The following is a 17,147-nucleotide window of genomic DNA, read 5'->3' on the forward strand; positions in this document are numbered from 1 at the left end:
TATTATTATTATTATTATTTTGAATTTCTTAATATGTAAAGTGTAAGACAGTGAGGTAAACTTATACCTTAAGCAAGGAAATATAATTCTAGTCTCTGACTCACAGAATCACAGAATCACAGAATCATCTAGATTGGAAGAGACCTCCAAGATCATCTAGTCCAACCTCTGACGTAACACTAACAAGACCTCCACTAAACCATATCACTAAGGACTACATCTAAACATCTTTTAAAGACCTCCAGGGATGGTGACTCAACCACTTCCCTGGACAGCCTATTCCAATGCCTAACAACCCTTTCAGTAAAGAAGTTCTTCCTAATATCCAAACTAAACCTCCCCTGGCGCAATTTTAGCCCATTCCCCCTCATCCTGTCACCAGGCATGTGGGAGAATAGACCAACCCCCATCTCTCTACAGCCTCCTTTAAGGTACCTGTAGAGTGCGATAAGGTCGCCCCTGAGCCTTCTCTTCTCCAGGCTGAACAACCCCAGCTCCCTCAGCCGCTCCTCATAAGACTTGTTCTCCAGACCACACACCAGCTTCGTTGCCCTTCTCTGGACTCTCTCGAGCACCTCAATGTCATTCTTGTAGTGAGGGGCCCAAAACTGAACACAGTACTCGAGGTGCGGCCTCACCAGAGCCGAGTACAGGGGGACAATCACCTCCCTAGACCTGCTGGCCACACTGTTTCTTACGAAAGCCAGGATGCTGTTGGCCTTCTTGGCCACCTGAGCACACTGCTGGCTCATATTCAGCCAACTATCAACCAGTATTCCCAGGTCCTTCTGTGCCAGGCAGCTTTCTAACCACTCATCTCCCAGCCTGTAGCGCTGCTTGGGGTTGTTGCGCCCCAGGTGCAGGACCCGGCACTTGGCCTTGTTGAACTTCATACAGTTGGCCTCAGCCCATCGGTCCAGCCTATCCAGATCCTCCTGCAGAGCCTTCCTACCCTCGAGCAGATCGACACACGCACCTAACTTGGTGTCATCTGCAAACTTACTGAGGGTGCACTCGATCCCCTCATCCAGGTCATCGATAAAGATATTAAAGAGGACTGGCCCCAGCACTGAGCCCTGGGGGACTCCACTGGTAACCGGCCTCCAACTGGATTTGGCTCCATTCACCACAACTCTCAATTCACTTCTGCTGTGAACTGTAATATGAAACAGCAGACAAGGAGCAAGAATAAGACTACCATAGCTTATCTCAGTTGTTCATTAAAAAAACTGGATTCTCCCTTCTGAGGATGAGTTGGGTACAATTGCAGGGAAAGAAAACACTGTCTGGATGTGGGGAAAATAATAATAATAATTATTATTATATATATATATATTAAAAAAAAAAAGTCAGTTTCTTTGTCAAAAAGCAGTCTTAAGAACTTCATTTGTTTAAATCATACATGTTGTATTGAAAGGAAGGGAAAAAAATAGCTATAAAAGAAATGATATAAGCAAGACACCAAGCCCTCAGATCTGATACTCCTGTGTAAAATTGGAGGAGATCAAACATGAGATCCAGATTGCCTGGTAGCACTCTTCTTTCACAATGTTGGTTAGTCTCAGGGCACTTGCATTCCTACTTCAGCAGTGGTAACCTCCCAGCATAGTTCCACTGATGTAATATGCATAGGGTAATACACAGATATTGCAAGGACCATGTTTCAGAGAAAACATATGGGACAATGAAGGAAGAATGAAGAGGAAACATAAATATGCCTTCCCTGTCCCAAGTGCAGGACTGAATTGCAGCATAAGGGAGCAGTAGCTGCAGGACTGGGAAAGAGGAGGGAAGCCAGGCACTCTGCCTCTGCTGGGGCTGGACGAGGGGTGTATGGCTGGAAAACCTTGTAACCAGGGTAATGGGACAACAGCTAGAGCTATCTCTCAAGCTGCAGGTTTAAAACAGCACCACCACAGTGTAGCACAGTGAAGGAAAGCAAATTACTTCGCCTTTCTTGTTAATATCTGTCTGATCTTCCTCATGCCTGCTGTGGAAAGAAACCTTCTGCGAAGTTATCATTAAAAGCCTGGCCTAAAGCAAAACCAAACTGGACATCAAACAAAGGTTAAAGGCAACTCTGACAGTGATGCCCTTGTATTTCCACTGACTGGAACTGTCAGGAGACGGCCCAACAATAAATATAAGATCCATGTATTTTATAATTTGTCATCCTTCTTCTACAGATTATTGCACAAAACAGAGGAGACAAATTTCCTGTCTTGATGATTAATTTGATGAGACCTCAGATTCTCAGCTTCTTCTCTGATTTAAAGCAATATTTAGAAGGCAGGGGTGGGATTGTCAGTGCCACTGCCATCGACTCCTTGATGTGGAGATGGCTGGGATAGAAGGACTCTGTAATTCTACCTTAAATTATTAATTATTATTAATTATTATCAATCTACCTTAAACACAGCTTATTCAGAAAACCCCCAGGAGAAAATCCAGGGTCAGGAAAGGAAATCAGGTATTAGCACTTAATGGGCTTTCTGTTCTTTGTTATAGTTGACGTCTCATTCTCTAAGTCATCACAGAACCCTCTAGACTGTTTATGGATAGACTGATTTATCCTCAGTGTTACCTGTTGATAACACTTTCATACTTTTAATTTGGTTATAGCTAGAGTGTAAGCCTATTTAAGGTCCATCAACAACTTTACTATCTGTGGTCATCAGAAATATTGTACATGTGCGCTGTTGTTATAAACTGGTGACAAGGATATGTCCTTAGTGTGGAATAAGAAATTGTAGAGGCTTTCTGTATTAGTTGTTTACAAGCAAAAGCAAGACTTACAAGGTGTTTCGAAAATTATCCTGAAAGTTTTAACTATTATTTCTATAAATAAATGAATGTAGCACACAAACTTTCTAAAAACATTATTTATGGAATGTATCTGAAGCTGTTCCTCTGTCTGTGGAGCTATTTTTGAGCAATTTTATGCATTTATTTATTTATCTTAAAGAAATCAGAAAGAAATGCTTTTCACAAAAAGTAGCACAACACAGAAAACATTTGCTTCATCCTTCTAGAGCAACGAAAGAAGGAAAGGCAAAGGTTTTGAAATATAACATTTATCTTCAGCTGAAAAGAATCTCACATTAATTATACAAAATTGTGCTTCATATTCTCACAGTGTAAAGACTGAAATATTATATTTTATAAAACGGATATTAGCTTGATAGTACCCTAATGGGGGGTTTTGGTGAAGCTGAAGCTGAAGATTTAGCTTTTATGCTTTGAGAACCCCAGGAAGGATTTTAGAAGCTTGTTTCCTTAAAATTATTACCTTTTTTTTTTTTTTCACATTCATTTTTCCAGGTCTTGAAAATGTTTTATCTAGTGGAAAAACAGAAACTCAGTCCTTATCAGAGGTGCAAAGTAATGATTTTGATGTTCAGTTACACGTCTTCTAAGTCTCTTTTGATTAGCTCATTGCATGAAAATGGCTTTTAGATTGTGGAGTCCATCACTTCTGAAGAGCACAGGTACATACAGTTTTGTAATGTGAAAAATCAAAATATTAAATTAACAACCTTAGTAAAGGGAATTTACATTGACTGTAAATTGTGTGGTCTAAGAAATCTGTAATTTAATTTTGTCCATTATAAATATTTTGCTTCCTGCTCCAGTGTTATGAGATAATGGTTCATTATCACTATGACTACAGATTACATACGGGATTATTTTTTTCTGATCTAATTCCAAGAAAGAGAGGGAGAGAATAATCTAAGAAAGAAAGCTCTTTCTGCAGACTCAGAGATCTGGCAAGAACACAGACAAAAGAGTCAAAAGGTAATTGATAAATGTAATTTATTGCAAATCTCATTAGTTATTGTATAATAGAAAGGCACATATGATAAGAAATGCCTTAAGGTAAAAAAAAAAAAAATCAACCACAATGTTTTGAAATTCTTCTTTCTTGAGTACCTTCCAAATTAAATAGGCAATATTTTTGAAATGTAAATAACTGTGACAAGCACACAGTGCAGTATGTGCAAAGACACAAAGTATCTTCCAACTGGGGAAAAAAAGAAAAAAAAAAAAAAAAAAGAAAAGAAAAAGCCTTACATAAAGTTTGCAATGCTCTTTTTTATTATTTTGTCAACACTTCTGCAAGATGTGATTCACAGTATTCTACGACTACGTACTGCAGCTGAGATGTTATGCCTCAAAGGAAAGAAAAAATTCCAATGTGGTATGTGAGCTCCTTTTTCAGATCTTCATACAAAGCAGGATAAATGAATCAGAGCATGGAGCACAGGTCAGATGTTCAGGTGTTTCCCAAATATGTAGGTGAATATTTATTTCTGCCCTGAATCTTTAACATTAAAACCAAACATCTTCCAGCTCTTTACATGTACCTAAGATCTTCTAACAATGTAAGTAGAAGCAAATATTAGCAAATATATAAATATTCACAGAATCACAGGATCACAGAATCATCTAGGTTGGAAGAGACCTCCAAGATCACCTAGTCCAACCTCTGACCTAACATTAACAAGTCCTCCACTAAACCATATCACTAAGCTCTACATCTAAACATCTTTTAAAGACCTCCAGGGATGATGACTCAACCACTTCCCTGTGCAGCCTATTCCAATGCCTAACAACCCTTTCTGAGGTCTTAACCTTAGCAAAATATCTATTTGCAAGCTGCCAACAGGGTCTGTAATCTATGACACATCCTTCCCACTATGTTTAGGAAATAAGACAAACACTGTCATAAAAAATATTTTGTTTTTCTGTCTTTTGTTAATACAGATATGTGAATTTCCAGCCTAACGTTGTTATTTAGGGAAATGGTTACTTGTCATGTACAATATGTATACGGAAACTGTATTTGGCATCTGCATGTGATGGAGTGTGGCCATGGGGAGACACCTTCTTGCTCATGGTACTGGGTGGATGAATATGAGGCCCCTGTGGAAGATACCTGCTGCTGAAATCACTCCTGAACTCTCTTAAGCCAATGGGCTGAGCCACAGCAAGGCTGCCAGGGAGAGGTGATCCTCCTGCTCTATTTAGTGTTGGTGTAGCCTCACTTATTGTATTGTGTGCAGTTCTGGTCTCCACAAAATAAAAAAGGTGTTAAGATACTTGAAAGCATCCAGGGGAGGGCAAAAAATCTGGAAAGCATGTCCTATGAGGAGAGGCTAAGAGCACTTGTGTTTTCTAGTTTGGAGAAGAGAAGGCTGAGAGGTGACCTCATTACTCTCTGCAATTTCCTGAGGAGGAGAAGTAGAGATTGAGGTGCTGGTCTCTTCTCCTTGGTAGCTGATGACATTATACACAGGAAGGGCACAACGCTTCACCCAGGGAGTTTCAGACTAGTTTATTAGTAAAAATGTATTTACTGTGATCATGGTCAAACACTGTTTTCTATTCTGTTCTGTTCTGTTCTGTTCTATTCCATTCTATTCTGCTATGCTATGCTGTGCTATGCTATGCTATGCTATGCTCTGCTATATGCTATGCTATGCTAACGCAGACAGGTGACAAGTTATGTGGCACATACAGCACAAAGTTTATAGTGAATTCACAAGACCTAACTTTTTCACTAAAAGACAAACATAAAACATATGTTACCTGCTTTTGAATTACCCTTTAGCCACAATGTGTTTAACAGACAGCTTGTTCACAGAAGGCTAGAAAACTAAGAAAAGGATTATGCATAGATAAAAACTCCACCCAATTTTCCAGTGAGCATTTTGTGACTATTTTTATCAAGGCAGGGTAACAAACTGAGGCATTTAAACCTCTTTTAACTTTACATCTGTTCCAAATGTCCACAAATCTCCATGGATGTTATTACTGTATGAATTATGTATGTTATTTCCAGGTTCTGGCTATCACTGATCTCATGATGAAAAGGATATGTTATGAAAAGTCCTATCTCCCATTTGCTGTGAATTCAGTCTGAATTCATTCAACAGAAAAAAAGAAAAAAAAAAAAAAAAGGGAGATGTAGTCAATAATATTTTACAGTAATTATAATTTGCACAGGTCAGTGAGAAATTACATCTTTGGCAGGGACTTCAAGATATTTTGAAAGCTGCTCTGTAATAATACAGTAATACAGGAAAAAAAATATTATACAGAAAATTATATGAAATGCTCAGCCAAAGTGCTGTGAAAACAGCATGTAAATTGTGCAGGGGAAGACATGGGGTGTGGGAAGACACACCGAGCCCTGACTTCACTGAAAGTAATTTGATAATAGAGCTCTGATGTATTGTTAGCACAATTTGATGGTCATTAGCACAATTTGCTAGTCTGACAACATAGAAGAAAGAAAATGTTATGTGTTCCAACTGAAAACAAAATATATTCTGTCTCTATGAGCAAGATCATTGTGCATTATTTGAATCAAAGTATTATTCGTGTTGTTAAGAGTATTTGTTACCTGTTCAGCATGGTACAAGACTCAAATAGAGGAGTAGAAATGTGAGTAAGAGGATGGACATTGCATAAGGTGTTTTTAAAATTTATTATTATTATTATTATTATTATTATTATTATTATTAATGATAATAATATGAAGATAATGTAGTTGAATTGAAAGACAATATATAGAAGGGATGCACCTTGAATACTGTGTTCAGTTTTTCACCCCTGACCACAAGGTCATTGAGGTGCTGGAGTGTGTCCAAAGAAGGGCAATGAAGTTGGTGAGGGTCTAGAGAACAAGTCTTTATGAGGGAGTTGAGGTTGTTTCGATTGGAGAAAAGAAGGCTCAGGGGGACCTTACTGTACTTTACCTTAAAGGAGTTTGTAGCAAGGTGGGGATTGGGCTCTTCTCCTAAGCACCAAGTGATAAGATGAGGGGAAATGCACTCATGTTGTGCCAGGTGAGGTTTAGGTTAGATATTAGGATGTTTCTTTACTGAAATGGTTGTGTGGCATTGGAACAGGCTGCCCAGGGAAGTGGTTGAGTCACCATCCCTGGAAGTCTTCAAGAAATGCAGAAATTGGTACCATGGTTTAGTGGTGGACTTGTTAGTACTAGGTTAAAGGATGGACTAGATGATCTGAGAGGTCTTTTCCAAACTGAATGATTCTGCAATTCTATGATGGAGAAAGGCTGCACAGAAAGGAAATATGACTAAATCTGATCACACAAAATCCTTGTAACTATTTTGAAATTACTTTTATGGAGTAAACAGCATGTTTTCTTAAAGGTAGGTTTAGTTTTGGAGATTGCAACATGTAATATAAGATCTTGTCTCCTATATCCATTTTATTTTATTAATAATATGGTAGGCAATTAAACAGAAAAAAAATCTAGAAAGCTCTAAAAGCACAGCTTCATAAAGCACAGAAAGGCCTTTACTTGGAAGTACCAATGAATAAGAATAAATATTTTGTTTTCATTCACAGCCATCTGATGCTGATTACAAGACATGAGCAACATCTATCCGTGTTATCGTTATATATGTTAGAGCTATCACACGCTAATTGCTGCCTATACATGTGCATTCCGAGAAGACATTTATTGTTGAAAATCAATACAGCATACAGGTCTAACAGAAAGGTTTTCAGAATAATTTCAACTGTTAGATTCTTGTCTGTGTTTCTTTCCCATTCATGATACAAAATAATTCTGCAGAATAAAATACCAAGCCAACTAATACTGATTAAGCCTTTAATGCCCAAAGAAAATTTTGACTCCTAAAAGAACTAGGAATCCTTATTAAGGCCAGTGTATGTGGAATAAACCTCTCCCTATGTTTCATGGAACCAGACTTCATCATAACCAGTTTGCCACTGTAATTTATTCCAGCAACTTTGAAAAACTTAGTTTTATCTTTTATCCTCTTGACGGATCACCAGGCCACAAAGCACCTTTAAAATTAATTTCTTCACACATTCTACAAAGCAGGATGCAATCCATGGTCTTGATTTATGCTAGCGTCTCTTTTTTTCTAAGCAATATCCAGTATTTTCTTATGAAATGTCTGTTGATGTTAACAAAAACTCTCTAAGCTAATCAGTGTCTCATTACAGACATTTCCCAGTTTGTAGGGAAATATGTGTCTTAAAACCATGGATGAGGCACAGTCCTGGAGCACTGGGTTGTAGTTTGACTTTGATGAAACTACTCACAATCTTATATGTTTCTAGGCTAAAAATACACTCAGTTTAAATGTTAGACATATTGGAAAAAATATTTTAATATTCCACTTAAAAACAGTTTGAATCACTGTACTTTTTCAACCTATCTTATCAAACCTCATCTTCAAAAGATGAAATGATTTGCACTGCTCTTAGCTGCACTTTGTCTAATTTACATTACAAGACCCACTGCACCACAGATGCAGACATGTCTTAGGATCCAATCTTAACCCATTTGTCCATTCATTTAGTAGCAATGCACTTCCAGTCTGTTTGCTAAGAAAGACCTTCTCTTGTAGTTGCTACAAGACCTTCTCTTGTAGTTGTAGTTCTCTTGATTTGGCTAGCAGTACTTTGTATTCATATGCAGAGCAATAGTGCTGGTACTGGCTAAAGGTCTGGTTGATCTAATATCTTATCTCCAGCTGATAGCAGATGCTTTTGGAAGCAGTACAAGAGTCTAGTATAAAGTTAACTTTCCCTTGGTATATCCTCCTAGTATTTGGCAACTGATTTAAAGACTGCTTGAGCTGGAAATTGCATCTGGATGACTGTATTTTATAGGGATACACAGCTTATACTGATTTAAAATAAACTTTTTTCAATAGGTCCCATAATCCGATTACATGGACTTTTAATTATTTATTTTTGTGACATCACAGACTTGTCGTATACTGAGATGATTATTTTTTTCTACTGTTCAAAATGGACACATATTATATAGAAGGCCACCAATGGAATTACATTTCTTTTTTGTAAGACAGTCTGTTGGTGCTTTGTTGTTATTCATCTTGTGAGTCTTAAAATAAATATCAAGTCACAATTTCTGGACAATGAATATAAAAATATAGCTGTCTCATTGGAATTAGTAACAACAGCACATGGACCTGTATTTATTCTGTGTGTCCACTAGACCTATCGTACAAAGGATCTGTTCCATCCTGAACTCTATAGAGTTCAATACAAAATGACACCAATAAAACCACAGAGCAGATTATATAGCACATGTTCTTCTGCAGTAACAGGTAACTCTGTGCAATAACAAATCCTGGTGAGTGTTTAGGCAAAAATATTGCATAACATTATTACCTCTATTCCTCAAATTCACTTTTTGCATAAGAAATATCTTCACCACTTTGGTTATTATTTTTTATTTATTTATTTTTAGTCCTTCTGAATATGGTAAAATTCATTATTGTTGTATTGACTAAAAGCACTACTGTAATAGCAGTTAAATTTTCTTCATAGCAACAAGCAAAATATTGCTTTTCTTTTACCTTTAAAATACTTTCCCAAAGACTTTAGAGGTAATCATCCATCTTTTGAAGAAATCCCAGTTTTGCCATGTACAACCTGAACTCTTTGGAAAAACTTATCTCACCTGCAGAAGACAAGCTATATGCAGTTTTTAAATACAACTGACTCCAATACACTATAAGAATTTATGTTTTCAGTGAACACTTCTGAGGAAAAGGAAAAGCTGTTAAGCACACACTTTCAAGCTTTTAAGAAAATAAGCAACTAAATACAAAATAATTTTCATTCTTCTAACAAATGTCTCCCAGTAAATATCCTTAAGTATAGTAACCTAGAGACGCAGATAACACAAGCAGACAGAAGTAATATTTTCTCATAGAAACTTTTATGCAGATAAAGATTTATAATGAACACAATGGAGTTCTGCACTTTAAGGAGTTTGTTTGGGGCAACACCACTCTTGCCTTCCTCGGTGTTCTTCACTATATCACAAAACACAAAGGAGAATTATGGACAGCCTCCTTATCTGTAGTGGGGTGGGCCCCTGGGCATTCCTGGCTGGGCCCCTGGAAAGTGTGGGTGTCCAGGTGAATAGCCTGGTGTTGAAAACCCCCAAGGTCCTGGTGGCCGTGTCACAGCAATGGGTGGGGGAAGAAGGTTTCCTCCTCTGTTCTGCATGGGATGGTGGCCATTTGGGGCAGAGCCTGGATTCTGGAGTGTCTGAGAGGAACTTGCTTCCTGTAGCTGACCCATTTTCTTTGCTTCATTGCCACTCTGTCCTTGCTTGTTATCTGAAATGTATTAGGAGAACATAGTTAAAGAATGAAAACGCAGAACAGAAATTCTCTATGAGGGAAAGGCTGAAGCACCTTGTCCACTCCAGCATATGATGGAAGGTCTGGGAGCCACCACACCAACAGTCTGAAATAAGGAACAATGCGACTTCATGATCCTTGCACCATATTTTCTCTCCAGTTCTTTCTGAAAGGTCCCAACAAACGGAAGTAGAAGTATTTCCCAAGTAGCTAAATTCACTGGCAAGAAGATATCATCTACAAATGGTGATGAAGGTCAGCAGTTCCAAAATAAAACAGACAGGTTTTGAGGCTGTAGACATGCCTTCCATGTGGCTCTTCCACAGATCGTCATCCCTAATCTGCATTTCTCTGCTAGGCTTAATCTATACTGATTGTATGGCATGCACGATTGGGAAAGACTAGTAATATTCAGAGGGGAGGAAACAGTCTGTAAAATCCTTATAGGCCAATTGAAACCTGCCTGACCAACTTAGGCTTTCTGATGAGGGTTATTACCACAGTGCCCTCTCACTACACCTTCTGCCACTGAACCTTGGCACAGAACGCATATGCTGTCCTCAGCTGTCCAGGATGAAAGAAGTATCAGACTGAAAGAAATATCAGCAGGATGCATTTTTTTTTTTAATGATTTTTTATTGGATAAGAGGGATCACTGACATTCAGAGAAGGTTGTGACACGTTCTACTAGTTTTATTACTTTGGTAAAAGGTGTTGCCTGTTGTGGAGTGATGTTACAGCATTTCTGAAATTAGCCAAAGGAAGAAAAATGGACTGGATATTAGGCTAATACTTGTCATTCATTATTGTGAACGTCTTTCAAGAAATAATGGCAAAGGAAGCAGACAAGACAGTGAACAACACTGGTATGGAATACAAGTATTTCTCATCTTGAGAAATTCAAAACTGTCCTTACCTTGATTTGGAGTAGATTCATCTTGCTTGCTTCCTTTTTGCTTTGTCTGTGGAGGTTTTGTCTCAAATGGATTTTCCTCTTGTTCATTTGATTTTTGTGCCTTTTGTTTATTTCTTCTTTTATTTTCTTCTGCTTGCTAATGGTGGGGAAATAGAGAAGGCATCTTTCAGTAACCTGAATGTCTTCTCTAATAATTAGTAAAGCCAAAATTCAACAATTCTTTATTCCTTACACTTTGTAGCTTCTTTTTAAGTTCCAAGTTAGCTTCCTTGTAGGATTTGGATGTAGCATTGAGATAATAAATACTCAGCCTAAATTTCAAGAAAAAGAATGCATCTTGTTAGATAATGATTTAAAGATTTCCTATAGCAATAACTACAACTGTGCTAATATCAAATCTGTATTTTTCCTTGTATTTTGACAGTGAGTGGATAACGTGTTTCCTCAGAGTAAGAAGAAGGTACTTATTTCAAGGTATGTGTGTGGGGAGGAACAGAAATAAATTATTCTGTCTTTTATACTCTACATTCACTCTTATGGTAGCTAAGGAAGATGCTCAATTAAGCTATGTGTGCATTGCTATGATGGGTGCTTCACTGAATAGCTTATAAAAGTTAATTAACTAGTATGACATACTTTAAAAATTAGTAAACTATATTTATAAAATCTTTTGAAGTAATACAAAATTCACAGACAAAGACATAGGCAAAGCAGAGACATTTAATGCTTTCTTTGCAGCCGCCTCCAATGCTGATGATGGGCTTCGGGATCCAGGATGCCCTGAGCTGGAGGACCATGATGGTGGGAATGATAAACTCCCAAATGACCCTGAACGTGTGCGGGATTTGCTGCTCCACCTGGATCCATACAAGTCCATGGGTCCGGATGGGATTCATCCCAGGGTGCTTAAAGAGCTGGCTGACATCATCGCGGGACCTCTCTCAATTATTTTTCAGCTGTCTTGGGAATCTGGTGAGGTCCCAGTAGACTGGAAGCTGGCAAATGTTGTCCCAATTTTCAAGAATGGCAAGAAAGAAGACCCTAGAAATTACAGGCCTGTCAGTCTCACGTCAGTGCCTGGTAAAATTATGGAGAAGATGATCCTTGAAGTTACTGAGGCGCACCTGGGGGACAATGCAGTCATTGGTCCCAGCCAATGTGGGTTCACGAGGGGTAGGTCCTGCCTAACAAATTTGATTTCCTTTTATGATAAGATCACCCATCTAATCAGTCAAGGGAAACAGAAACCAGCTGATGTGACCTTTTTGGACTTCAGCAAAGTTTTTGACACGGTTTCCCATAGGATCCTACTGGACAGAATGTCCATCATACAGCTAAACAAAAACATCATCCGATGGGTGAGCAATTGGCTGACGGGCAGGGCTTAAAGGGTTTTGGTAAATGGGGCCACACCAGGCTGGCAGATGGTCACTAGTGGGGTCCCCCAAGGCTCCATTTTAGGGCCAGTCCTCTTCAATGTTTTCAAAGACAATTTGAATGTAGGACTAGAAGGTGATTTGAGCAAATTTGCCGACGACACCAAACTAGGAGGAGCTGTTGACTCTCCTGAGGGTGAAAAAGCCTTGCGGAGAGATCTGGACAGACTGGAGAGCTGGGCAATCACCAACTGCATGAAGTTTAATAAGAGCAAGTGCTGGGTTCTGCAGCTGGGATGGGGCAACCCTGGCTATACGTACAGACTGGGCAACGAGACGCTGGAGAGCAGCCCCGCAGAGAGGAGTCTGGGGGTTGTGGTTGATAGCAAGTTGAATATGAGCCAGCAGTGTGCCCTGGCAGCCAGGAGGGCCAACCGTATCCTGGGATGCATCAAGCACAGCATCGCTAGTCGGTTGAGGGAAGTGATTGTCCCGCTCTACTCTGCACTGGTGCGGCCTCACTTCAAGTACTGTGTGCAGTTCTGGGCACCACAATGCAAAAAGGACATTAAACTGTTGGAGTGTGTCCAGAGGAGGGCTACAAAGATGGTGATGGGCCTAGAGGGGAAGACGGACAAGGAGCGGCTGAGGTCACTGGGCCTGTTCAGCCTGGAAAAGGGGAGGCTGAGGGGAGACCTCATCGTGGTCTACAGCCTCGTCACGAGGGGGAGTGGAGGGGCAGGCGCCGACCTATTCTCTTTAATCACCAGTGATAAGACCCGCGGGAATGGTGTCAAGCTGAGGCAGGGGAGGTTGAGGCTGGATATCAGGAAGAGGTTCTTCACTGAGAGGGTGGTTGCACACAGTAACAGGCTCCCCAGGGAGGTAGTCACTGCAGCAAGCCTGGTGGAGTTTAAGGAACGTTTGGACTGTGAACTTACTCACATGGTCTAAAATTTTGGGTAGACCTGTGTGGTGCCAGGAGTTGGACTCGATGATCCTTATGGGTCCCTTCCAACCCAGGATATTCTATGATTCTATGATTCTATGAATAGGCAAAGTCAAATACTTCTAGGAAAATAGCCAAAACCATAAGTTTTAATTTTTGTTCTAAATTTGGTTACACTTTTCAATATATTGCATTATTTTTGTGATAACTCTATGAAATTAGCATTTTTTACTCTCATGATTTAATTAGAGAAATTCTGATATGAAACCCTTTATTAAAGTAATCAGTAAGTAATTAATCTTCATTTGCTGTTGACTCTGCTTTGCCAGATTTTGCCTTGTATTTTCCTTTTTTTTTTTTTCTTTCTCATTTATATTTTGGTATTTTTGTCTTGGATCTTTGCAGTATAGGAATCCTGCTCAGAAAAAAATAAGTAGAAGGTAACCACATATTTCAGAGGACATTCCAGTCTTTTTGTTTTTCTAGCTAATGGCTAAATGGAACAAAATGTTAAGTGAATCTTGGTAAAATTTCATCTCAGAATTTCATTTTGCTCACATAAAGTACTTTGCAATTTCCATTATATTCTGTAATCTTCTCTATATTTCTTGGCAATTCTACAATACAGGGTTAAATCCCAGCTCATTTCTATCTAGAATTAGCTTTTAGTGCAGCAGTATGCAAAAATTGTGATATACATGAACAGTAGTTTAAAATGTCTTTATGAAGAAGGACTCAATATGGTTTTTGAGAAAGACTATTCAGGGGTCATTATTCTTTAAGTGACTTATGAAAAATCCCTACTAGCCCTGTTCCATAAGAAAGAATAAGACTCCAGGTGATTTTAGGCAGTTGAGACTGGAACATCTCCATAGTACATTTCTAGCACCCTCTCTCCCTCTAGTCCCGACAACATAAGGTACATCAAGGAAAGGCACAGGCACTCAAGATCAGACTCACTGAAAGTTAATGAGAAATAGCTCTGCTTCATGGCAGTCACTGTTCTGTGAGTTTTCTATTGAACTTGCTAAGGATTTATGACATGTTGTTCTGTCTACTGAACAAGCTGATCAAGGTCACAACAACATCAGATCCCATAGACTTTTGCATTTAAATAGTTTTGTCATTATGGTAGCAAGAGCAAAAAAATGTAAAAAGAAAAAAAAAAAAAGCTGAAAACAGCTGAACAAAAGAGAGATCACCTTTTGTGCAGAGACACATTAATTATGTTCAACTAAAAGATCTAAATTCTTAAAGTCCCTCACCATGGGGGAATCAATACCATATTTAATTAGATATTCAGGCAGTAAAGATTCAGAAGGAAAGAAACTGATCAGACCTTTCATTAAGGATTAAGTTTTCAGTTAATATTCTATACGTACACCATCAGTAATATAAAAGGTAGGATAAGTCCAGGGTTAGAGGCATAGCCAAATACCTTCCCAAACCAAGAAGGGAAGTCATGCTCCAGAGTTTCTGATATGACTTCAAACATTCTAGTTTTCCCACTGTTAAACAGAAAATGTGACAATATATCATATCCAAATATTTTAGCAATGCCAATTCAGTATTATGAATATGTAAGTTAATAACATCACACCAAACCAGGGAAAAAGTCAAAAAAATACGTTAGCATTATTTAAAACATAAAACTCTGAAACTAACTTTAGTTAAAACAGGATTTATGTATTTTAAGGAGAAAAATAGACACCAACATTTTAATCTCAACAGGCTGTAGAGGCATAATAAAGCACTGATATACTCTTTAAGAATAATTTCTGATTTAGAAAAGTAGTAACAAATGTTTACATCACAGCTAATCAAAAGAAAAGGTTTTCTGTTCTACAATTCAGAAAATTAAAATACTTTTTAAAATAATTAACCAGATTTATAGGATTCCAACTTCAATGATTATCCATAATGAGAAATGTCACATAATTAAACACTCAGCCTATCAGGTGCTAATAGTTATAAAGGAAAATCCTTTTCATTACTGGATAATTCACTGTGATTTGATGTGGTATTAACAATAGGTGGATGTAAAATGTAAAATACCTGAAAGGACCGCAGTCAAAAGATGGTGGGATGGAGACTATGGTGTACACAGCGGGCAGCGTGGAGAGAAAGAGAATGAAAAGCAACATGGCCATGTAGAAGTTGTTTGATCTGGAAGCTTTGAAGACCCTCTCCTGGGGGACATTGCAACACATCACTGCCCAGCACTGCAGGTACATTGAAGTGTGGAGGCGGAACACATTAATTGCTGGTAGACATGGAGCGTAAAAAGACCCCATCCTAGAAAAACAAATAAACAAACAAACACTTTGTAGTAGGACTTCTGCCTAAATATGATACCTATTTCCCACTCTGATATGCTTTGCAACATCACTGTGTGCACTGTTTTTCTTAAAATCTTGTTTATTCTTTTTTTTTTTTTTTTTTTTTTTTTACTGGTGTTGCCTCTTCTTGCTTTAAGAAGAACTGGAGGCATATAGAAAGAATTCTCCATATGTACTCTTTGTTTCAAAGCTCCAAAATTCTCCTTCTCTGTGAATGAGATAATCACTTAATGAAATGTTACTCATGAAGCATCTGTCATGTGTTTCATTAAAAAAAAAAAAAAGAGAGAGAAAAAAAAAAAAAAGTAACCCAAAATCTAGGTGTTACTGAAATAATCTAGATTATTCTTTATTATTTTTCTTAGCATATTAGTATCATTTTAGGAAGAATATTTTTGCTAAATTGACATTTATTTTACTTCTGTTACTATGGTTATTTACTGCCTTATTCCAATGAACTTATTGATTCTGCTAAATGTCATATTTTTTTCCTTATTTTCTACAGTTGCATGGTTATGACACAGAAGCAGTTGGGACCATTTTATTTTTATCTGACCATGTTTCCTGTGCCATGATGACTGAAGAGCAGTTATTTTTAACTGCCTGTCCAAATGGTACAGATAGCAGGAATCTGCTTTTTCCTTTATCATTGTTCAACTGATCAGGGCTGAGTCACCTTGCTTTTGGGTGACTCTTTTTCTCTTTATAGAATAGGAAAAAAAAATCTATGTGGTTGGAAACATTCCTGTAAGTATAGAGATGTCATGTCAGAGTATATGATATTAATATCTCTTCTTCCTCTTTCCACATATCTTCAATTAAAAGAGATGGCAAAGGATTGGTGGTCTTTGAAGGCAGAGACCTAATGGCCTTATTTCTTAAACACACAGAAATCAGTTGTAAAATACTCTGCAATTTCAGCAAGTTCAAACTCTAGGTAATTTATGGATATTGCCAAAATTTGTATGTATAACTTAAAAAACATGGTAGACAAATTCTTGCCAATAGGTTATCAATATGGAGAAGACTTGCAAATGAACTGCATTTCAGTCACTTTGTGAGAACAAATAAAGAAAGAGCCTTTGTAAGTGTACTCTCTCTCTCCTCTCAGAAAACAAATGCACATATACGTACGTCTCATCCTTTCTAGTTCTGTGGCAGTGCCAACTCACCAGCTGCAACTGAAACTCTTTTCATTCTGTTTCAGATCTGCGAAATCTGATGCATCTGGTCCCATGATTTTAGCTCAGAAACAGCTTAGAAATTGTTCCACTGATTCCACTGTACCAGCATCTGATATATATTGCTTCACACTGTCATCAGACTAAAACAATGAGACAGGATCCTCATTTCACAGATGCTGATAAATCCTGCAGTCCT

At 38.1% G+C, this 17,147-nt stretch overlaps 1 protein-coding gene across 1 annotated transcript in view; it reads right to left on the bottom strand.

Moving 5' to 3' along the window:
* Positions 1-9,723: 9,723 nt before the first annotated feature.
* The window catches only part of TMC1 (transmembrane channel like 1), a 62,134-nt gene continuing 54,710 nt past the window's right edge, over positions 9,724-17,147 (bottom strand). Inside the window, exons 16-20 of the mRNA XM_040541178.1 lie at positions 15,484-15,723; positions 14,811-14,936; positions 11,336-11,414; positions 11,104-11,239; positions 9,724-10,163 (exon numbers count right to left, since the gene is read on the bottom strand). Of these exons, the coding sequence (XP_040397112.1) occupies positions 9,895-10,163; positions 11,104-11,239; positions 11,336-11,414; positions 14,811-14,936; positions 15,484-15,723 (850 nt within the window). The 3' untranslated portion in view covers positions 9,724-9,894. The remainder of the gene's footprint in view (positions 10,164-11,103; positions 11,240-11,335; positions 11,415-14,810; positions 14,937-15,483; positions 15,724-17,147) is intronic.

The sequence above is a fragment of the Cygnus olor genome, chromosome Z (assembly GCF_009769625.2).
Source record: "Cygnus olor isolate bCygOlo1 chromosome Z, bCygOlo1.pri.v2, whole genome shotgun sequence".
Taxonomy (NCBI): Eukaryota; Metazoa; Chordata; class Aves; order Anseriformes; family Anatidae; genus Cygnus; species Cygnus olor.